The 25,064-nt window shown below is 42.5% G+C and overlaps 1 protein-coding gene across 1 annotated transcript in view; it reads right to left on the bottom strand.

Moving 5' to 3' along the window:
• The window catches only part of LOC114049588 (inositol-trisphosphate 3-kinase B-like), a 164,596-nt gene that overhangs the window by 24,408 nt on the left and 115,124 nt on the right, over window positions 1-25,064 (bottom strand). The window contains exons 3-4 of the mRNA XM_027870844.1: window positions 5,629-5,728; window positions 1,403-1,616 (exon numbers count right to left, since the gene is read on the bottom strand). Of these exons, the coding sequence (XP_027726645.1) occupies window positions 1,403-1,616; window positions 5,629-5,728 (314 nt within the window). The remainder of the gene's footprint in view (window positions 1-1,402; window positions 1,617-5,628; window positions 5,729-25,064) is intronic.

Here is a 25,064-nt window from a genome sequence, read left to right as displayed (position 1 = left end):
GTCTCTCTCTCTCATCATAATACTAAAACATTCTAATCATGTGTCTAGTGCTTCACAGTTTGCAGAGTGCTTGCCCACACATGAGCTCATTGAAAAAAAATTTTTAGGCAGGGAGTGTGAAGCAGTAGACAGAGTGTGACCCAGGAGTCAGAAAGACCCGGGTTTGAATCTCATCTCTGACATTTACCAGCTATGTGACCACGGGCAAGTCACCTCTCTTGAGTCTCCATTTCACCTCTGTCAAAAGGAGCTAAGAATAGCACCTAGCTCACAGAGTTTTTATGTCAATCAAATGAGATAATGCATACAAAGGTGTTTTGTAAATGCTAAAGTGCTGTAAGTCAGCTACAATCATCATCATTCCAACTCTAACAATTTGAGACTCTGCCATTTTTTTCTTTTATCCTTCTGTGCCTCTGACCAACCCCTGTTACTTAGCACTGCCAATGGCTCTCAAGGGGATGTTGTTGACCTCTGGGTAGCAGGAATACAACGGCGGGTTAGGTTCCCACCATCAACTCTTAGTCATCTGTTAGTAGTTTAGGGTTTGGGTTAAGTGCCCAAATGCCACAAAGCATGACACGATTTGTGGCTTATGCAAAATCACTTAAAACCATCTACCCCTTTCCATCTTCCAGATGAGCTGAAGGTCGTTGGGTCCAGGCCTAACATAGATGAGTGTCTCTCTGATTCCTGTTGTGTATCTCTGATTGTGTCCCTAAGCTAAATAAAAATATAATTTTTTTGAATGAACAATTATTTTTATTACACACTCCTTCCCTCTCCTTCATTATGGAAATACCTGAGGGCTAGATGTATTTACAGCTTCCTTGTTATCATTCCATTACAAGCAAGTAATCATCTTGATTGATGCCTACATTATCCTCGTCCCAAACTATCCCCTTTCAAGACCATGTATGCAATAGCTTTCCTACTATTTCACTGTTCCCTAAGGAAGCTAAGTATAGAGCAGAAACCTGGCAACATGAACTCACCTCAAACAACTCTCTGGGGATCATCCCTCCAGTCTACCTGAGGGATGGACGTCTTGGAGCAAGCCCCACTTTAATCCAATGTGAAGCCTGGACCAACACCAGGTCATCCAGAGTTGGGCTATAAAATATATAGGGACAGTCTAACCTGGTGGGTTCTAGTCCAAAACAGGCCTTTCCATTACCACAGCTAACCTCAAATGAACCCGAATTTGGATACCATCCCTAGAAAAATACTCTCACCTCCTGCGATGTCTAGGAACTAGAGAACACTCCCTCAATCTCCCAATCACTCCCAAGGCCCAACTAGTCTTTAGAGGTTCTCCTTCAATGATCAGTTTCCTCACAAACCCCTCTATGATTATGTGATCTCATCTCGTAGCAAGCAAAGCCACAAAAATTTGACTCACCTGACTCCCATCTTGCAGTCCATCACACAGGGAGAGTCAAAGTCAGCCAGCAAGTCCTCCATCTGGTTGTACCGCTCCCCGTCCTTCACTACATCCCCATGGTAGGCAGGGACAAAGGGCTTCAGAACATCTGTCATAAGTCGATCAAGACAACGTTGCTCTGATTCACAGTGTTTCTTCAAGATCCTGCCATTGGCTGCTGCTTTGAAACTCCCTGCATCGCAAGACAGAACAAAAGAGTTTGATCCCCAAGGTACTGCTAAACTGTAAGCTCCATGAGGGCAGATGTTATATCTTAACCTAATTGTTTGGGGGGGGTACCTAGGATAGTGCTCTGCAAATATCAAGTGTTGGCTGAAAATGGAATGAATTGAATTGTCAAAATTTCACATTCCAGGCTTCCCAGTGAAATCCTCCAACTCACTAACCCCAGATGTGCTCTTCACATGCACCCTGATGGCCCCACTTCTTTCCACAGAGCCATAAACAACTCAACAGCTGCTTGGACAGTTGCTAAAAATATGGCCAGAAGGTTCAACAGAGTTCTCAGCTGCCACTCACAAGCATTACAAAGAAGAGACAGGTTACCATATTCTACAACTCTGCTTTAGGGCACAACAGGGCCCTCTTCTGGTCTCATGAGTAGAGGGTAGTAATTCCCCTAAGGGCTATTCCCTGTGCTTTCCTATCTCACTCACTAGGGAACAAGAAGGTATAGCCAGGGGAAAGTGGACACATGCCCATAATACTCTAGTCCAGGAGTTCATAACCTGGTTTATGGATAGATTTCACTATGAATTTGGATGGTTAAAAAAAAGTTACATCTTTATTTAACTAACCTTCGGTTTTGTTTATAATCCAATGTATTTCATTTTATGCATTTAAAAACACTATTCTGAGAAGGGGTCCTTAGGATTCACCAGACTGCCCAAGGGGTCCATGACACATAGAGGTTAAAAATAGTTTTTTGAAAGAGCTATCTGACTATAAGCAAACTGGGAGAGGAAGGAATAGTTTACCTGTCAGTTCTATGGAGAACAGAGGAATTCATGACCAAACAGGAGATAGAGAACATTACAAAAAGCAAAATAGATAATTTTGATTACATTAAATTGAAAAGTTTTTGCACAAACAAAGCCAATGCAACCAAGATTAGAAGGAAGGTAGAAAATTGGGAAAGAATTTTTACAACCAGTTTCTCTGATAGGGGCCTCATTTCTAAAACATACAGATAATTAAGTCAAATTTATAAGAATACAAGTCATTCCCCAATTGATAAATAGTCAAAGGATATGAATAGGCAGTTCTCAGATGAAGAAATTAAAGCCATCTATAGTCATATGAAAAAAATGCTCTAAATCACTATTGATTAGAGAAATGCAAATCAAAACAACTCTGAGGTACCACATCACACCTATCAGATTGGCCAACATGACAAAACAGGAAAACGAAAAATGTTGGAGAAGATGTGGGAAAATTGGAACACTAATATATTGTTGGTGAAGTTGTGAAATGATCCAACCATTTTGGAGAGCAATTTGGAACTATGCCCAAAGGGCTATCAAAATGTGCATACCCTTTAACCCAGCAATAGTACTTCTAGGGCTATATCCCAAAGAGATCACACAAAGGGGAAAAGGACCCACAAGTACAAAAATATTCATAGCAGCTCTTTTTGTGGTGGCAAAGAATTGGAAATTGAGAGGATGCTTATCAATTGGGGAACGGCTGAGCAAGTTGTAGTATATGAATGTGATGGAATACTATTGTGCTATAAGAAATGATGAACAGGCTGACTTCAGAAAAACCTGGAAAGACTTGTATGGTCTGATGTTGAGTGAAGTGAGCAGAACCAAGAGAAAGTTGTACACAATAACAGCCACGTTACGTGATGACAAATATTGATAAACTTAACCCTTCCTGGCAATACAAGGATCTAAGACATTTCCAGAGGCCTTGTGATGGAAAATGCTATCCACATCCAAAGAAAGAACTATGGAAGTTGAATTGCTATTTTTTTTCTCTTCTGTTGAGTTTTGTTTCCTCTTTCTGATAGTTCCTCCTATTGGTTTTAATTTTTACTTACAACAACACTAATGTGAAAAAATGTTTAATATGAATGTAAATGTATAGCCTATATCAGATTATGCACCGCTGTGGGGAGGATGGTGGGGAGGAAGGGGGAGAAAAATTTTAAACTCAAAAGCATAGGAAGTGATTATTGATAAATCAAAATAAATTAATAAAAAATATAAAAAAAGAAAGAGCTATCTGCCCATTTAACTCCATATTCCTTCCATATTTATTCTTCTTCAGCATTTAAAGGATGTTGTTTAATGCGTAGGGGGGATTTCCTTAACCAAGCAGCTCATAACTCATCTAGGTGGGCCATCAGATAGTGTTGAGCCTGGAGTCAAGAAGAGCTAAGTTCAAATCTGACCTCAGATACTTGCTAGCTGTGTGGCCCTGAACATGTCACTGTTTGACTTGATTTCTTCATCTGTCAAATGGGGATAATAACAATGCTTATCTCACACAGCCTTTCAAATAAATGCAATGTATCCTCATTTTAATTCTTCCCTTCATGTCTTTCCCCCACTTCTTGTGCCCACCGTAAACTGTCATGGAGGCAATCTCTTTGGTCTGTGGCATGTAACAAACAGAATAATAGTCTGACCCTAGAACCTTCTGAGGTTCAGGGTCCCCTAATTCTGGGATGAAAGGAAGAGGTAATCCTGAGATAACCCCTATATCAACCATCACAGCATGTACCAGATATCCTCTTCATTTCAGCATTTATCATATACTTTCTTTAATATTTCATCAGGGTCTTCTTTCTCAAAGGGCTATTGTAAGGATAGAATAGATAATATTTTCAAAGGGCTTAGCACATAGTAGGCTCTATGTAAATGTTTGTTGTTGTTGCTGTTATTATTATTATTATTGTTTTTATCTGTAAAGTGGGATGATAATAATAGCATCTACCTCTCAGAGTTCTTGTGAGGGCCAAAAAAGATAAAATTTGTAAAGCACTTAGCCCAAAGCCCGGCACACAGTAGGCATTTAATAAATGCTTGCTGTTGTTTTTAATATGTTAGTTGCTGTTCTTCCTGAATTGCTCATCATAAATTAATTACCTGGGGGCCAAACTTCTGTCATGCCTTTAGCTGACTAACACCCTCTCTAGAATGTGGGCTCTCCTGGCATAGCCTTGGAGAAATCTGGGTAACCTCCACTCCATAATTAGGTGTCAGGATAGAACCTGAATGGCACCACTCATTCCAGAAATATTTATGGAGCCCCTCTCACATACTGTGCTAGGAAGGGCAGGTGATACAAAGGTATAAATAAAGTATGATCCTGGTCCTAGAGGAACCTACAATCTAATCTGAGAAAGAAGACCCTGGTGAAACATGAAAGAAAGTGCATGATAAATGCTGAAATGAACAGATCTGATACATGCTGTACGGGTTGCTATAGGGGTTATCTTCAGGATTTCCTCTTCCTTTCATCCCAGAATTAGGGGACCCTGAGCCTCAGAAGGCTCCAGCGTCACACTATTATTCTGTTTGTTACATGCCACGGAGCAGAAGTGGTTGCTTCCATGACAGTTTACATTGGGCAAGAAGTGAGGGAAGGACACAAAGGGAAGAATTAAAATGAGTATACACTGCATTTATTTGAAAGGTTGTGTTGAAGAACAGGGTTGAAAATGGGGTGAATGTCCCAATATCAGGCCATAAATTCTCATCTTTAAAAGGAATTCACCCTAGGAAACAAGGGGAAGAGAACAAGAGTTTATTAAGGGCCTACTATGGGCCAGCCACAGTGCTAAGCACTTTAGTATGCACATAATCTCATTTGGTCCTCCTGACAACCCTGGGAGATACTCACTATTATTTCCCCTATTTTATAGGTGAGGAAACTGAGAATGATAAAGGTTAAGTGACTTGCCCAGGATCACACAGCCAGTCTGAGGCCTTGGGTCCTCCTGACTCCAGGCCTATTGATCTATCTACTATACCATCTACTTGCCTCTACCTACTTCTAACCCTAGATATCCAAAAACTCCTTGGGGACATTCTGAGGCCCAAGCTCTGCCCTCCGAACTTCAGTTTCCACTTTTTCAAAAAGGTAGACATGGATGTAATGGGTGGCACCTTCCCCCTCAACATTTAAGGGACTCCCTAGGCTCTACTGGGAGAGACCAAAGGAGCTGCTCCTACCTGCATGCCCCGCCAGCTGGATCCAAGGGTACTTCTTTTTGAAGGACATGACGAAGGGAGACCAGTGCACCATATTCTTGATTTTCCGCCATGATTTGCTCTAGAAAACAACAAAGAAAAAGTCCTACCCGTTAGAAAGAGGGTTCCTACTTATCAGTCAAGTGAATTCTAAGCAAGGTGAGAACCTGCCTAGTGAAAGGTGAAAGTTGATCACCACCAGTACCAGCAGACTTGGTGAGCCTCAAGGTGCAAAAAGCACTTCATGGGAATACAGAGAAGGTGGGAATCTTCACTCTCATTTGACCAATGAGTTCACTGAGGTCCAGGGAAATCAGGTAGTTTGCCTAGGGCTGCATCATGAACAAAAGGTGAAGCTGGAAACAGGTAACTATCTTTCTTGAATGCCCTATTCCTTATTTTAATGGTGACTATGTTCTTCAGACCAAAAATTAGGATGTATTTTCTTTTTTTTTTTTAGGATATATTTTCTTATAAAGGTTTTTCTTCCCCCAGTATTAAAAAACAAACAAACAACTGCATTGTGCTGAAATAGTATTCATTGGCTTTACAACTTGAAATGTTGGAGTCAGACATTGCACCAGCACCTACATGGTAACACCTGTACCAAGTACTTACATACTACATATATAATTATAGACACATGACAGAAAATACATACATATTGTACCTTTTTCTTTTTCATTCTGGACTTGTGATTTTCATCATGTGTAGTGAACTCCCATTATGGAAATTCCCTTTACCCAACACAGATAAGTTACTCATCTTTATTTTTTTTTAATTTTTATTTTCAGTTCCAAATTCTCTCCTTCCCTTCCCTACCTCCTCCACCCACTGAGAAGGCAAGAAATATGATACTCATTATATATATGAAGTCATGCAAAACAAATTTCCACATTAGCCACGCTGCCCAAAAAAAGAAGAGAAAAAAGTATGCTTCAATCTTCACTCCAAGAACATTAGTTCTCTCTCTCTCTCTGTCTCTGGAGGCCAATAGCATTTTTCAACATGAGTCTTTTGGAATTGTCGTTGAATCAGCATATTGATCAGAGAGCAACTCATTTCTAACTTAGGGTCTTCAAAGGTTGACTGGGGGCACCGCACAGTGGTCACAGAGTTAATTCATGTTAGAAGCTGGATTTCTACCTGGGGCTTCCTCCAAAGCTGGCCCCTAATTGACATAGCAGCTTATAGTTATAAAAACAAAACCCTATGTTTATGTATTGCCTTGAGATTTACAAAGTGCTTTTCTCACAATGGCCTGGCTCTTACGTTGTTGGTGGCTTTAGCCCTCTTCCTTGGCTAGGCAATGTGTTCTAGGCCAGCTTCTTTTGGGGGACACCCTTTGGCTACCCAGAGTTGAGGCACAGTCTAGGGATGCTGGGCCTAACAGGAAGATTGAGGCAATAAAACTGGGCCAAGTCCATTTTATATCTGAGGAAACAGTGCCTGAGAGAGGTTTTCCATATTTGCTTTCCATAATCACAAGGCTAGTAAGTGTCTGCGTCAGGACTTGAACTTGGGTCCTTTGACCAAGAGCTCTTTCTATTGCATCACACATACATAATATAGATCAACATAAATATGCTTTCATTTTTGTCTTTGTACCCTAGTGCCTGGCACAGAGCAGGCACTTAATAAATGTTTGTGGACTGAATGACTAATTAATGAATAACTATGGTTTTCTTTAGTCTATGATCCTCTTTTTTTTTAATGTCTCAAATGTTTGTGGACTGAATGACTAATTAATGAATAACTACGGTTTTCTTTAGCCTATGATCTTCTATCTTTTTTTTTTTGTGTGTGTCTCAGTCCTTTATCTACGAAGAATATTTTTAGTGTAGAGCTTCCTGACTTGATCCATTCAGCAACTGTTGGTCTACCAAAATGTCAGCCATTCTGGAACACTGGGGTGTTTTCTGGGGATAATAGGGCAATGTATTTGAAGTCAAGACTGTCCTAGAAAACTCAGGCTGTCTGGTCACTGTGTCCCGCCTTCCCATCAGAGAAACAGCCATATAAACCCAACCATCCACATTACCATGGCTCCCTCAGGAGAAACCTACTGGCAGAATTCTAGCTCCTGGTAATTCTAGCTACTTGAAGGCAACATGTTATATGTCAGCTTCCTCATTTAGGAGGAAGGCACCAGAGAGATTTCTCCACGCATGAGCTTCAGTTTCAAAGACAATAATCGACAAGCACTGATGACGTTGATGAAGTATTTACCTTATGCCTGGCTCTGTGCTAAGTGCTGGGGAAACAAAGAAAAAGCAAAAAGAACCCCTTGCCCTCAAGGATCTTCCATTCTAATGGGGGAACTGAAACATATATAAACAGATGTGTACAAGATAATCCAAAGTAACTATGATATAAGACTCCAAGATAGGTCTTCTCACTGTTCTAATGGCCAGACTGTCATTGGATTTCATGGAAAGAAGTCTGGAAACACAACCTATCGCGTCATTCCCACAATGAGCTGAGCTGTCTATACGTCTATTCTGTTTCTTAAGTATTTTCTGCAATGAACCACAGTCTTGCTAACCCAAAATCGTGTGCAGTACAGAAAAATGCTTAAGCCTCTTTGAGAGGCCATATTTTTAAAGTTGAAGGAGACTTGGGAGGTTATCTAGTCAAACTCCTTCAGATGACAGATGAAAAAACTAAGACCCAGAGAGACCTGCTCAAAGTCACATGAAGGTTAAGTGGTAGAGCCAGAATTCAGACTCTTTTTCCCACTGATCCATGCTATACTATGATTTCAACAATAGAGGCCATGTGCACCCCACTTTGCCCCATCATGAATGAGCCTCATATTTGCTAGGCATTTTGTTTTATTGAGGTATAAGGCCCAAGACCAGAAAGAAGAAAGAAATAAAAAGACAAAAGTTGTTTGGATAGTGAAAGAAAAATAAGGGAATGAAGACTTAGTCTTTATCTACTTCCTATGTGAAGATGGTATACACTCTGATGACGTATCCTGCATAGAAATTATACACACGCACACACATACACATACATAAATACATACATACGCATATGTATACACACACACACACACACACACATATATATACTCTGAGACACTGATGACATATTCTCAGCGGTGCTAACTATAAGGCTCCCTGTTTTCTAACCTGAATTCTTATAGGATTTAGATGTATAAAGAACCTTAATCCTCCTTACTACCACAACCACCATTTTAGGGATAGGGAAACAAGAGGCCTAGAGAGATGAAATGACCTGTCCCTAAGGTCACCCAGGAATAAAGAAGAAAAATCAGGTTTCCAAATAAGGTCTTCTGATTGCAAATCCCATGCTCTTCTGGATTTTGACCTGAGAAATAGAACAGAACAATTGTAATGGAGAAGTCAGAATCCCAGTGGAATCCCAGAAGGCAGCTGGGTAGGCTCAGAACCCAGTGCTCTGCCAGATGGTAGGAAGCATCTCAGCTGCCAGAAACTTTTGAATCCCAAGGTTAAAACAAACAAAAAGAGAGGAAAAAAACCCACTTAATAGGTCCATATTCTTTTCTCTTTTTGCTGAGAGACAGCTGTTTCAGTCATCAAGTGTTAAAGTTTGAATCTGCCCAAGGAGAGGGAAACTTTCCTCCTGAAAACAGCAATCTTCATCACAATTACATTAACCCCCAATCCCAAGGCCAAGGGCTATTCATGTAAACTAAGGGAGGTACTTTGCAGGAACTAGAGGAAACTTTGCCATAAAAGGGGCTGGGCCTTTACTGAAAAAAAAAAAATTGTTTTTTCTAGATTCTTCTGATGGGGAGAAAAACAGAAAGCTAACCAAGGCGGAGGTATTTCTTATCTGGGAACCCAGAAGGCTCCAGGAACAATCCATGGAGACAATACACGGGGCAACAATGGAAAAACCTAATTACACCAGATGAGACAAGCAGTGATTTGTACTGCTCCTTTAGAAGCCATTAAGGCAGGTCCGGTGGAAAAGTCCATTACCTGGCTCATTCTGCCCTTGAAATAAGTGCATACCGTGGTCCAGCTCTTCTACCCTTAATTCTTCCCAAACAGAGGTAGGGTTAACTTGGCTGAATAGAGACAGGAAGGTCAAAGGCCCATGGATGCATCTTGGACCAGGTTCAAGTCAAGTCACTGAGCATTTATTAAGCACCTACTATGTACTAGGCACTATGATAAGTGCTGTGAGTACAAAGAACTGCCAAAACCAAACAAAATGGTCCTGGCCTTCACATCTATGGGAGTGAAACAACGTAAAACAACTATGTACAAACAAAGTACGTGAGATAAACTAGAGATAATCAACAGAAGAAAGGCACTAGAATTAAGGGCAAAACAGGAAAGGCTTCTTGTAGAAGGTAAGATGTAGTTGGGATCTGGAAAAAGTCAGAAAAGACAGAGGAATTACAACTATCCACAGTCCAAAACAGACAGATAGAAGGAGAATTCATTTTGGAAGTATGAATGAGGAAATCTAGGCAAATCTTATCCTGTGTGCTTTTTTTAAGGATGTATTCTCTTCTTTTCATGGATGTATTCATTCATGCATTCTATATTCTAAAACAGGGACTCTCTGGAGCAGCTAGGTGGCCCAATGGATAGAGCACCTGCCCTGGAGCCAGGAAGACCTGAGTTCAAATCTAGCCACAGATGCTTACTAGCTGTGCGACTGTGGGCAAGTCATTTAACCCTGATTGCCTCCAAAAAAACAAAATAAGATACATTTCTCCCACCTTTTTTGTGTCATGGACCCTTTGGGAAATCTAGCAAAGCCTATGGACCCTTCTCAGAATAACATTGTTACATGCATAAAATAAAATGCATAAGATTACAAAGGAAGACAATTATACTGAAGTAAAGTTACCAACTTATTAAAAAAATTCAGAGACCTCAAGTTAAGATCTCATCTACCCAAAGGATTTGAAGTATATAAAATCAGATCCCTTCCCTAGTTGAGAAGAGGGGGACAAAAGACATTCACATACAAAACAAGTAGCAATGCTGGCATGAGTGCCATTTTCATTAGCTAGTGCCTTATCTTGATAGAATTTCTACCTGCGGAAGTGAGGTTAACTAAGTAAAGGATCAAGTCCTGAATTTCTTATTTATCAGTTTTTATCTCCATAAGATCTCTCATATACACCCCCTTCCGTCCACTCATACGCCCATCACCTTGTCACGTCTTTCCTGGACAACTACAATAGCCTTCTAATTGGTCTCCCTTCCTCAAGTATCCTTACCAATCCATACTGACACGGCTGCCAAGTAATACACTTAAAGCTCAGATCTGACCATGCCACTTACCTGTTCAATAAACTCCCCGTTACCTGTCGGATCAACTACAAACTCCTCTGCTGGGCATTCAAAGACCTTCACAACCTGGCTCCAGCCTACAGTTTTAGCCTTAATATGCAATATACACATAGTCTATATAGCAGCCAAACTAGCTTTCTTGTTCCTCACATATAACATTCTATCTCTTGTCTCCATGTCTTTGTCCAGACTGTTCCCCCATGACTGGAATGCATTCCTTCCTCATCTCTGACTTAGAATCCTTTGTTGCTGTTTTTTAATCGTGTCCAACCCTTCATGACCCTATTTGGGGTCTTCTTGGCAAAGATACTGGAGTGGTTTGCCATTTCATTCTCCAGCTCATTTTATAGATGAGGAAACTGAGGCAAACAGGGTAAAGTGACCTGCCCAGGGACACACAGCTAGTGTCTGAGGCCAGATTTAAATTCAGGAAGATGAGTCTTCCTGACTCCAGGCCTAGAAAACTCTATCCACTGTATTATATAGCTGCCCAATTAGAATCCTTAGGTAACTTTAAAACTCAGCTCAAATACTAACATTTACATGAAGTCTTCCTGATCCCCTAAACTCCTATTCCTTCTCCCCAAAATAATGACCTTGTATCATTTTGCATATATTTGACATATTTGCATATATGTGAATATATATATATATATCTTCCTTAAGCTAGAGGGGAGTTATGCTTTCATTTTTAATCTTTGCATTCTCAACTCCTAGCACAGTTTCTGGCATGCATTAGGCACTTTATAAATATTTACTGAATGTCTGAGACATTACCTATCAAATACTGAACTGTAAGAACAACTCCCATTTGGGGATGTGTGGCAGTGTACATATATCAAGTGCCGAATGAATAGAATAGACAAGAAGAGTCACAGGAGTTCAGACAAGGAGATCAAGGTGGGCTGAAGGAGTGGCAGTCTGGATGTACCTAGCCTCCTGGCAAGGGTTGATGGTTTCTAAGACAGAAACATTCAGAGTGATTATTAGTAAGTCCATAAGGCAAAACTCACTAAGTATTGCCACCTCTCCTACCCCCCAAAAAGAGTCCCTCAGGTGGATACCCTTAACTGGCTTACTTCTGATTGGTAGATTTATAGGCACATAGCATTTTCTTCCCTTGGATTGGTGCATTTAGGTACAAAGGAATGTACAACAGGGTTGGGGGAAGGACAGAGAGGAGGAGATTACTCAGGGTCAGTCTGCAGTCTTGGCAGAGCTGGCCGGTTCCTAGTTAAATGTGGGCAGCAAATGTATCCTGAAAGTATAAGAAGCTGGACCTCTAGGCGGTTAGAATTATAAGTATGTCGCTCTCCCTGTATCCTTTGTTTCTACATCAATAAATTATAATTTGCAAGCTTGAGCTACATCTTGTTTGTTTTTAACCATGTCTTTATCCCTTTAATTCAGAGATGAAATATTCCAATGTTCCAAGTGATCAGAGAAGACACCATGGAAAAAGTGGGACCTGGCTGGACCATGAAGGATTGATTATATTGTGTATGGAGGGAGAAAAAGAGAAGACAAAAAATAAATAAAAGAACAACGGCACAAAGAGGTGGTGCAGTGGGCAGAGTGGCAGAGCTGAAGTCAGGAAAGTTCATCTTTGTGAGTTAAAATCTGGCCTCAGATACTTACTAGCTGTGTGACCCTGGGCAAGTCACTTGACCTTATTTGCCTCATTTTGCTCATCTGTAAAATGAGCTGGAGAAGGAAATGGCAAACCACTCCACTATCTTTGCCAAGAAAACCCCAAATGGGGATATGAAGAATCAGACACAACTGAAAAAACGACTGAACTACAACAAGAAAAAGAGGAAGGATCTTCCAGGCAGGCCACTGTGTTCAGAAGCAGTGAAGAGACAGTTGTTACAGAAAAAGAGAAGAGGTAAGGTTGTCTGGACAGGATATAGTCATAAAATTATACAGGACCAAAGAGTGTGGCTCTGATCTCATAGATAATGAGGGGGCGCTGGCCATTTGTGAGCAGGGGAACAGCACCTCATATGAGGTAGGAAAGAAAGATTAATCTCTTCTGTCTTTTGTCTCCAGGGAACATGTGAGAAAGATTCTAGCCCAGCAGTGGGGTTGGGCCCATTTAATCAGATCAGTCAGTCTAATGAATCATTTAAGAAATATTTACTGAGCCTTGACTAGGTGTCAAGTGTAAGGAAGCTACAAAAGAATAAAGAAGACAGATAGCTTGGAGGCAGGCTATATGCAGGCATACAGGGCTCTCTCTAGATATACTGTATATAGGAATCCAAGGAGGGTTAGAAGGTCACACAAATGGATTCTTAGAATTGGGGAATGACTAAGAACAGAGGGAAAGATTTCATACATAAGGTAATCAATCATTCACTAAACATTTACTACATACTAGTCTCTGTGCTAGGCACTGAGATACAAAGAATGAAATAATCCCCATCTAACAATCTCACTCCCATTCTAATGGGGGAAACATAACCTTCAGATCTCTGTAGGGAAAAGACATAGTCTGAGAGTCGTGAGGATGTTTCAGATTATGAATGCTTGTGTATGGTCTTATATCTGTTAGGAGGCAAATGAGCGGGGTTCCTAGGAAGAAGGGAGAGATGGCAATAGGAAAGAGATGGGGACACATACTCCTATCCTGAAACTTTAAGGTATCCAGAGTCTATTTGGATATAATCCAATTCCCTCCCAACACAGCTAAGTTCTGAGTGCTGAGGGCTTTTTTCCAATTTCAGCTTCACTTTTCCCAGTCCTCCTTGAGGAAGCATTTGTTAGACCTGGAGATGGGCCCCAAAGGGCCAAAGGCATGGAAGTCCTCCCAACCCCAAGTGGCCCTGCCTTAAATAGAGCTGGAGGCGATGGAATATTCCATTTCCAGATAAATGCCAGAAATTATTCAATTCAACTGAGCAGGCATTTATTCACTATGTTTTTGGAGAATTCTTTACTATCTGTTGGCAAAGACAGAGAGGGGTTTTTCCCCCTTTCTGGTTTTAAAATAGTAGCACCAGGGGGTTCTGCCAGAGCTCACTGCCAAACCAAAAAGGCAGTGTAGATGTTCTCCAAATCCTACTGAGAAAATGTCTGCAGGTTGACATTCAACCAGTCCAGAACGAAGGAGAAAAAGGGTAAAAAGGATTCTGTAGTACTGACAGAAACCTACATTACTGAGCCAGAGGGACCACACCCATTGCAGGTAACAACTGCTCTCTGGCCAATGCCAAAGAAAGATTCCCAGATGAAATGTTTCTCTCTCTTTCTCTGTCTCTCTGTTTCTGTCTCTCTCACTCTCCAGCCCCATATTCAAGAAAGCGAGGGCTCTGAGAAAGCTTTTAGTTACCCATCTTCCTCTAGGTCTGAGAGCAAAGGCAATGGAATGGAGCCACTGAGTAACACTTGAGTCACTATGACTTTTTCTCTCCTTATCTGACCCCTCATGGTCTTACAAAGTGGGGAGAACCCTTCACCCACTGCTCTTGAATCTGGGAAAAAGAAAAGAAAAGAAAAGAAAGTCTCCCAAGGACCAGTGTGGGTCAGCGGGCGAAAATGCTGGATTTGGGGGCAGATGACCTAGGTTTCCTTCCTTAGTGCTATCATTTTTATTGCTTGTGTTGACCTTGGACAAGTCATTGTATTTCCTCATTGGTAAAATAAGAGAGTTGGAATAGATGAGCTTTAAGAACTCGCTCAGCTCTAAACTTATGATTCTTTATTTTTTTCAAATACTTCTATTTTAGAATAAGGTAAGATTTTCCAGGAAACAGTAATCCTCAGCATTCTACTGTCTTCGAAGTAATCCTAGAAATAAGCACTTGCCTGCTCTCCTGGAAGGCAACCCTCTCTCTCACCCACCAGTCTGCCAACTGCCTCAGGACACTCTTCATACAACTGCACAGGGCCCTTGGTGGTGGAAGCGTTGGGGTCCAAGCCCTTTCAGGGGCAGTGGCTCTCTTGGGGGGTCCTCTTCTTGGCAGGCTTTTTGGTGAATGACAAAAAGCTATTGATTTCATTACTACTTTCTTACAACTGTCAGTCGACATGGTGGGGAGAAGAACAGGAAAATAATTTTGCTGCTCATTTCCAAAGCAACTTAAAAGGACCTTTTGCTTCTCAGCCAGAAGCCATTCACTTGTCCCAAAAGATCACCTACCCAAACAGACCTAGGAGCATTCTGAGTCATTTGCATAGGTACATATATTCACTTTGTGCAAACTAGCACAGTGCCTAAACTTATTATTACTGACTAGGCCCCAATGGGGAGGCAATGGTGATAAGCACTTATATTGGAACCACTGTGATTAATACAATCTACAGGTGGTTGACACTGCCAACAAGTGTGGGTAGAGTGGGTACAGCTGGTATGAGAGAACTCCTTTCAGATCTCAGATAGCTAGATAAGAAATAGAAGTCAGAGGAGGAGAGACATACAAACAGATTCATTCACAGGCTGTTTCCCTTGGGTAGTCAACCCTGGCTGGATGGGTATACCTGCCCAGGTGGAGCTTAAGCAATAGTTACTTCGGCCGGAGGTAGCCTATAGCCCATCAGAAGAATAATTCTTAACAAGATGCCAATGCCCTGAGATATATTATGGGGCTGCTAAGTCGGGACTTCCAGGTCTGCTACCAGGTGACACAAGGTATAGGCTTTGTCCATGAATCAGATCAGAGAATATTAAAACTGCCAGCCTCTGTGGTTTGGATTACAATTGGCCTTTATGCCCACACACAGCATGAGCTCTACTCTGGAAATTTCTTAAGAGCACTTCTAGAGAGGGAACAAGGTAAGAAAACCAAGAGCCAATATACCTTACTTATGGCAATGAGGTTTCCATTCCATATTTCTTGTTCTGTTTTTGTTTTTTATTTTGGAGGCAATAGGGGTTAAGTGACTTGTCCAGGGTCACACAGCTAGCTAGGAAGTATCTAAGACTGGATTTGTACTCAGGTCCTCCTGACTCCAGGGTCAGTGCTCTAACCACTGTGCCATCTAGCTGCCCCTCCATTCCATATTTCTTAAACCTCTTTGTGTAGGGCAGAGTGCCAAGGCCTTGGGTTAAAAGGATATAAAGATTCCATGCAGACCTGGCTCTCAAAGATCTTATAATCCCGTCTAGGGGGCAGTAATGAGGAAAGATGTACCCAAATGCAACTGGTATAGGGGAAAGAACTGAGAATACCTAGGTTCAAATTCTGACTGTTTCACTTACTTGTCCATATGACCTGGGGTCAGTTTCTTTATTTGAAAAAATAAGGGAAGGGTTGGGCTGGGTGATGTCTAAGGTCCCTTCCAGTCACTAAATCTCATGAGATGACCCAAAATAACTATGATACAAGAGAGAATGGGATAAGTGCAAAGGAGACGTCCAGGGAAAGTGCTATGAAAAAACTGAAGGAGAAATCACTCTCTGTTGACAACAGGGGAGATCAGAGAGATCTTCATAGAGGAGGTTCCACCTCACTGGTTCTTGAATGAAAGGCCTTCAACAAGACGTGACTGATGTTTGAAGGGAGACAGGAGTGGCTATCTGTATCAGGCATAAGGGATTGTCAGAACAAATGTGCAATGGAAACCCCATTCCAGAAGTAAGGTACATTGGCTCTTGGTTTTCTTACCATGTTCCCTCTCTAGAAGTGCTCTTAAGAACCTCCCACAATACAGCTCATGCTATGTGTGGTCACAAAGGCCAACTGCAATCCAAGCCATAGAGCCTGGAAGTTTTAATGTTCTCTGATCTGATTCGTGGACAAAGCCTATACCTTGCGTCACCTGGTAGCAGAACTGAAAGTTCTGATTTAGCAGAGATAGAGAAAGAGATAGGGGAAGGCTAAGTGAGAATTAGGGAGGGCAGGATAGAGAGCAAAGAGTATAGCGCAAGGGATTGACATACAAATGGCTTTCATATACAACTCAGGAACTAACCAGAAAAAGGGAAAACTAAGTCCCCTCAGATAGAGCCACTAACTGATATTTGGTAAATGGACAAGCCTCTTTTAGACTTCCAAGGTTTGGTTGGCAATCAGCTAAGCTAATCATAAAAGAACAATAGTTCTGCTAATAACAGCCATTTATAGATTCTTGGGATGCTAGTGCTACAAAGACCTTAAAAGATCATCCTTTCCAGTCCACCTTGCTCATTTCACAGCTAAAGAAACTGAGGCCCAGAAGATGGCCAAGACCACTCAGGGAGGTAAGGAAACAGCTCACCAACCCTACAAATCAGGTCTCTTGGCTCCCCACCCAAGCGCTTTCTCTTTTATCCATCTTTGCTCACCACTTTAAGTCATAGCTCCAGCAATCTAGGTTGGTAGGAGCCACTTTGATAGTAAAAACGGTTGTTTTTCATTAGCAGTACTGATCTTCTCACATGTCCTCTTTAAAACTCTATAAAAAATTCCCTGCCTCCAAACTCCCATCTGCACAAAGCCTTCTCACTCCCCAGACGAGTGCATGGCAGCATAAATCTCTTTTTCTGGTTAGCTCTGTGCTGTGCTCCATATTGACTTCCACTCAAAATACTTTGCCGAGGTGACCTCACTGACCATCCTAGGACCTAAGAAGGGTGGCCAGCATTCTTCTCTTGGGCTGTAAAGTTTCATGCTGAGCTCTGGATGAGGCCAAAACTTGGGAAAGGACAAAGACCGGAGGTAACCCTTGGACAGTTAGAAGGAATCAAGAGAAAGAAGCAGCATGGTGGAGTAGTGGGGAGAGAGCCAGTGCCAGAGAAAGCTCCCATGCTAAGCACTCTAGCCCCCCTTATCTGTTTGCACCTGACTTTGCAGAAGCAAATATTCAGAGAGAGTGAAAAAAAATTCAGTTAAAAGGAAAAAAAAAAGACTATAACACGACTAGAGGAAAAGAGATTTTAAAAAACATTATAGTAAAGTACAAGAGCAGTTTTCCTCCAAAAGAAACCTAGCTATTCCAGTTTAGTTTCCACCCCCTACTCCATCAGCTCAGGGAATTACAAATCCTCACCTCATTTGAGCAGATACGTAAGTAAACACATCTACACTGCTTTTGGAGTCAGAGGACCTGGGCTCCAGTTCGGATCCTGACACCCATGAACCGAGTGTCCCTGGACCAATCACTAGAACTTCTCTGAGCCTCAGTTTCTTCACTGGTCAAACATGGATAGCACTCACATTACCCACCTACAGAGTTGTTAGGAAGAAAACATTTTAAAGTGCTATGATAATGTGCTATTATTATTGGGATTATACAATATCCCATCTGCCCATCTCTTCCTTCCCTTCCCACAACTTCTGGTCCCAAGGGCAAATTTGAATCCAATTTAAGAGAGGGTCAGAGCCCTAGGGGCTAGATAGATTCAACAAACTCAGTTTAACAGGAGGAAAGGAAGGACAGATAACAACCAAACCTCTCTCCTGACCAGAGGTTTCCACTGACAACATTGTGTACTGGGAAAAACATGGCAATTCATCCCCTCCTACCCTTAATGCACATCAAGAGCTCTTGGATTGAAAATCTTACCATGGGGGCACTGAAAGAGTGGGGGGAGGGGGGAGGAGGGAGGTACTTAATTTCCTATCAGAGACAAGAACACCAAGAAGCTAAATTCATCCCACCCATATCTGCTGGAGAGAAGCACCACCTGAGCTCAGGTGTGTCTGCCTTACTGCATTCACTGCTGGGGTTTTATCTTCTGTGTTTGCCTAAACATAAAATCCTGAGGTTACCTCTAGGGGGCACCCCATTCTCCTCCACCTGCTCCCCTGTGTCAGCTTGGGGCAAATGCCCAGAAAGACTGGAGGGAAGGACTTTGGTCAAACAAATAAAATTAGTAATGGGGTTAACCTTAAATTCCGGGCTTTGTCTTCCATATGGCAGATAAGTAGAGTTGGGAAGGGAGGAGAAGTGTTAAAGGATGAGGGAGAGGGACCGATTTAGGGGTCCAGGGGCCACATGCCTTCCTACATAGTGTCTGTTGTTAGGAAAGAACAAGAGAGGACCTTCTCTCTACCCACTCACTTCTGTAGGGATTCAGCTCTTTAACAAAAGGGTGCCTCCCCCTTCGGTTTCACATGGACAGATGATACTGGAACTGCGTAGTGTTCCAGGGACAGCATTATCTTGGCTTGATTAACCACAGGATTGCAGAGTTAGAGCTGCAAGAGAGTTCAAAGCTCATTGAGTCTCAGGGCTCACCTCCTTTTTTTACAAATGAAGAAACTGAGGCACAGAGGTTAAATGACTTGCCTACTATTCCACAAGCAATAAGTAGCAGAACTAGGATTGGGACCAAGGTCTTTTGATTCCAAATCAAATAATTCCACTCGGGTGTCTAGAGACTGCTTCCATCTCTCTATTCCCTTTGTTGTCCAGCATTCTGACTGTGCAGGATCAAATCAATAAGCATTTATTAAGCACCCACTACGTGCTAAGCGCTAGGGTATACACAGAAAGGCAAAAAGACAGCCCCTGTTCTCAAGGGCTCAAATTCTAATAGGGGAAACAACTTGGAAACAGCCATGAACAAACAAGTTCTATTCTGAATAATCAACGGAGGGAAGGCCCTAGTTTTAAGGGGGATTGGGAAAGACTTCTTACAGAAACTGGGATTTTAGCTGAGACTTCAAGGAAGCAAGGAGGAGGGAATGAGGAAGGAAAAAATTCCAGGCTTTTAAAATATGTTTGTTGAATTGATTTGAATGCTAATCCTGGAAAAAACTGCTTACTCTCGATTTGGCCATTGCAGATGGCAGGAAGAAAGCCAAAAAACATGCCCCTTCCCTTAATTCCTTAGTCCTGGGTGGGGAACTGTGGCCCTGAGGCCACATGTGGCCCTCTAGGTCCTCAAGGGTGTCCCTTTGACTGCATCCAAACTTCAAACTGTGAGGTAGGGGCTATTATTATCCTCAATTTAAAAATGAGGAAACTGAGGCAAACTTCATTTGGATTCAGTCAAAGGACCCAGAGGGTCACATGTGGCCTCCAGGCCGAAGCTTCCCCACCCCTGCCTTAGTCCAATCTTCTCCTCTACTCTTCCTGCCTGTTGTTTCCAAATTCTAACCCTAAAGTCTCCCATCTGAAAGATTCACAAGCTGTTAAAGCTAGATCAGACCTCAGAGATCAATTAAATTGCACAACCCCCTCATTTTACATATGAGGAAACTGAGGCCTACAGAGGCAATGGGTTTCAGGTCAAGCCCACCTTAAGTGGCTGCGCCAGGATTCCAAGCTAAGTCTCCCAATGCCTCCCCCAGTGTCATTCCACTGTTCTGTACTGCTGCTCAGTCCTTCTGAGGGACTCTCTTGCTTCTTTGTCTGTCTCTTCATTGCAGCTGGGTGGCACAGTGGATAGCGTGCCGGGCCTGGAGTCAGGAAGACTCATCTTCCTGAGTTCAAATCCGGCCTCAGACGCTTACTAGCTGTGTGACCTTGGTCAAGTCACTTAACCCTGTTTGCCTCAGTTTCCTCCTTTGTAAAATGGGCGAGAGATGGATACTCCAGTATCCTTGCCAAGAAAACCCCAAATGGGGTCACAAAGAGTCAGGCACTACTGAAACGACTGAACAACAGCTTCCTGACTTTAGACCCATGGTTCTCTCCACAGCAACACCCTTTATGATCCTCGGTGCTTTAAGGTTTGCAAAGCATTTTACACATGTTATATGTATGTATTTATGCATCCTTCCAAAACTCATTTGATCCTCATAACAACACTGTGAGGTAGGTGCTATTATTATCCTCATTTTAAAGATGAGGAAACTGAAGCAGCATTTTCAGCCTTGTTTATTTAGAGTACTTAGTGTCTGGACTGTCCACTTAGCACTCAGCCTTGGGTAGCTACCTTTTTGTGAGAGTCTTACTTCAAATAGATTAGAAGCTCCTTCGAGGTAGGGACCCATCTTCTGCTGCCAGCCCCTGAGAGCCCCAACCCAGGGCCTTGCATATACTAAAGGCTCAATAAATATTTGCTGATGGATTACCCACTGGCCTACAGGCTGAGCCAAGGACTACATTCAATTCAAACAAGTCTGTATTAAGCACTTACTAATAATAGCTGACATTTGTATAGGGCTTGAAGGTTTTCAAAACTTTTCCATAGATTATTCCATTTGAACCACATAACTCTGGGAAGGGTACTGTGACTTCCATTTTACAGGAGAGAAAACTGAGGCTAATTACATGGTAAGAGGCTGTAGCCTCATTTCATGTAGATGATGTCAAAGACTGGATTAGAACTCAGGTCTTTTAGACTCTACTATACAATTCTGTTTCTCAAAATATAATAATAATGATGATGATGATGATGATGATAGCAGCTAGCATTATATAGTACTTGAAGGTTTTTCATTTCATTTGATCCTCACAACAATCCTGTGTATGAGATAAAGAGAGGTTACACAGATGAGTTTGACTTTTAAAGTATCTAAGGCAGGATCTGAACTCAGGTCTTCCTAAATCCAAGTCCAGCACTCTAATATGTGCAAAATATTATGCTAAGAACATTTTTGGGGATAAAGGAGAGGCTTACAAAGACATATAAACCAGGTTCCTATCCTCAAAGAGCTTACTGGCCTTTTTTTTTTTCCTGTTCTTCCCATAGGATACTCTTGCCAACTCCAGGACTTTTCACTGGCTGTCTTCCTAGGCCTAGAATGTTCGTCCTCTTTGCCCCTATCTCTTGGCTTCCTTCAAGGCTCAACTCAAGTCCTAACTTCTGTAAGAAGCCTTAACCTGTAGCCCCTCCCACCCCATGACCCCGTCCTATTCAATGCCTTCCCTCTGACAGTACTCTGATTTAGCCTGTATAGATCTTGTACGTACACAGGAGTATGCACGTGGTCTCCTCCATTAGAATGTCAGATCCTTGAGGGCAGGACTGTTTTTTTGCCTTTCTTTGTATTTCCGGCACAATGGCATACAAGAAGCACTTAATAAATGCTTATTGACCGACTGGCCAGTAATCTGGCCAAGTTATCCCAAACTGCTAGAGAAGGAGAGAAAGCAGGCTTTGGTAAGCCTCATGGGAGATGGGAGCCTTGCCCATGTAAACTCTTGTCAGTGATGCTCCTGAAAAAGAGTGAAAGGTTCCAGGAAGGTTAATCAGTCATGTTAACACTCCTGGCCACCATGCCTGGGTTATTTCAGAGGCTACAGCTGTCTATAAAGAAGTTCTGGCAATCCAAACTTTACCCCAAAAGAGAAACCTTCCCCTCCCCATAGGCCAAGGCTGTCCGAGGACTGCTTCTCAGCCCCTTAAGTCAAGGGCTGGAGGGAGACAGACCCCCCCCCCCCCGCCATCTGGTTTCTGTTTAAAGCTGATCTCTTTCCCAGAGCTGCCCCCCACCCCTCCTCCTCCCACAGGACACTCCATCTTCCAACTGCAGGACTCTTTACCAGCTGCCCCCCCACCCCCGTGCCTCACCCCTGTTCCCAGTCCCACCTTCTGTAAGCACCTCCCCATTCCTTCCCCTGCAGACCCAGAGGAATCGGGCTAGCCAGGGAGGGCCAAATCCATGCCAGACAGTAAGATGCCCTAATTGTGTCAAAAGAGCCACAACGGGCCTGAGCAGGCCGGAGGGGGCGATCCGGCCTGATTTTGGAAAAGAGCACATGTCATCTCACATACTTGGATGTGAGCTTTGACATAACTTGAAGAACCAGGTTCGAGGGTGAGGCCCGAGACCTCAGTCATCTCAACCTCAGCTCCCACATCCAGCTGGCTGCCAGGTTCTGTCCATTCTTCTCTTACATACCGTATTCCCATCCATCACTTCTCCTCCACCCCTGCTCATGCTCCCACTGCCTCTCCTGCTCTTCAACCACTGGGGTTCCCATCACCCTTCCTTCTCTAAAATGATCAAAGGAATTACCTAACTGCTCTCCCTGCCTCCCATCCATCCCTCTCTCACCCAGCTACAAAAATAACCCTCTTAAAACCACAGTTCTCACTCTGTCACTTCTCTTCTCAACAGCTCCCAGCAGCTCCCTCCCCAAGATAAAATGCAAACTCCATAGCCTGGCATTTAAAAACCTCCACAGTCTGGCTCCAACCTGCCTTTCTCTCCAGCTTTGTTTTCTACAACTCCCTTCACGCACTCACTGTTCCAGCCAAAGCTGTTCACCTAATGGAACTCATCATTCTGTCTCCTGTCTTGGGGCCTTGGCATAAGTCATTACTCCACATGCCTGGAATGTACTCCCTCTTCATCTCCCCCTTTTAGCATCTCCCCCTCTCTCCCTCCAAGGCTTAGCTCCACTGACACCTCCTCCAGGAAGTCTTCCCTGATGCCCTTCAAATTTTCTTAGAGATCTATGCCTGCTTCTCCCTCTTTTGTTTCCATCATTTCCTACTTTGTAATATCTGACCACCTGACTCCCCTATTTAATCAACTCTCATGGTTTTTAGGATAAAATGTAAACTCCTCTGTTTAGCTTTTGAATCCCTACACAGGCTGGCCCTGATCTATCTTTCTTCCAGGCTCACTGGATATTACTCCCCATCTCCTCTCTCTGTTCCTCCCATCTCTGGTCTTTTGGCCTTTGCTTCTGCAGGTCCTCCCCCCAGGAATGCCCTCCCTCATCTTTACCACCACCTCACAGAGCTCCCCTTCTCCTTCAAGATGCAGCAGCTCAAGCACCATCTCCTGCATGAAGCCCTTCCTAATCCCCCCCAAATGCTAGTATCCTCCCTCTCACACTACTTTGTATTTATTTGTATTTATTCACTTTATACATGTACTTTTTTTTTTTTTTAGCTTTTTTGGTGAGGCAATTAGGGTTAGTGACTTGCCCAGGGTCACACAGCTAGTGTCAAGTGTCTGAGGTCACATTTGAACTCAGGTCCTCCTGATTCCAAGGCCAGAGCTCTATCCAGCTGTCCCACCTAGCGGCCCCTATATATGTACTTCTCCTTGAGACAGATGCTGTTTCATTCCTTGTATTTACCCAGTGCCTAGCACTGTTCTTGGCACATAGCTGTTGTTCAGTCGTTTCAGTTGCATCTGACTCTCCGTGACCCCATTTGGGGAATTCTTTGGCAAAGATACTAAAGTGGTTTGCCATTTCCTTCTCCAGCTCATTTTATAGATGAGGAAATTGAGGCAAACAGGGTTAAGTGACTTGCTCAGGGTCACACAGCTAGTGAGTGTCTGAAGTTAGACTAAACTCAGGTCTTCTTGACTTCAAGCGACTACCTACTGTGCCACCTCGCTGTCCCAGCACAAGTGTAGGGGGCTTAATAAATTTTGTTGGTTGAGTAATTAAGTGATATTTATCATACATGTTGTTACCTTTTTTTGGCTTTTTAATTTATTTTATTTTTAATTTATGGAATAAAACAAGCATTTCTATAACAGCATAATAAAAAAGGTGATTGTACATGAAACTGCAAATCTATTATGTACAACATGCTATTCCTTTTAAATACATAATAAAGTTAACATGTAAATTTCTTTTTTTTTCCTTTTTCTGTAAGTTCCTAAAAGGCAGGGTCATTTTTTAATCTTTTTTATCTTCCCAATACCAGAGACAACACCTTTTACATCAATAGGCCCTTTATAAATGTATGTCAACTTGGATGAAAAGATTGGACCTAATAACATGTAAGGTGTCTTTCAAATCTACCATTCTGTGACTAATTGTATGTTTAGCAAACTTGGGGTTTGATAATGCTGGAGTTTTGCTAATGGGGCAAAAAAAGGGGAGGGAGGATTACAGGTTCTTATCTTTAAGTGTACTTCCTAAACTTGGGTTTTAATTTTTCATCTTCTCTATCATTCATCTCACCTTTACAGTTTAACTTTCAAGGCAGCCTTCTGGTTATTTTACCCATTTGTATTAAGGCAGAGAAGGGGAGATGAAAGAAGAGGGGAGAGGAGAAGAGAAGGGAAAGAGGAGAGGGTGGAGGGAAGAGGAGGGAAGAAGGGAGAGAGAAAGCTGAGAAGCTCCAAGTTGGGCTTAACAGCCAGAATGGGGACACCTCTCCCACAGCTAGTGCTTTGTTCAGTAAACGACCTTCAGGGTAAGAATGAGGACCCACACAACCTGCCCTCAGAGTCTGTTCCCAGAAATTTCGTCATAGAAGTGTTCAGTGAAGCCACATTCAACAAGGCCCAAAAAGTGCATGAAGGATGAGGTTTGCCCAGG

The sequence above is a fragment of the Vombatus ursinus genome, unplaced genomic scaffold (genome assembly GCF_900497805.2).
Source record: "Vombatus ursinus unplaced genomic scaffold, bare-nosed wombat genome assembly UNPS02014798.1, whole genome shotgun sequence".
NCBI classification, from domain to species: Eukaryota; Metazoa; Chordata; class Mammalia; order Diprotodontia; family Vombatidae; genus Vombatus; species Vombatus ursinus.
This window is presented reverse-complemented; position numbering and strand designations above follow the sequence as displayed.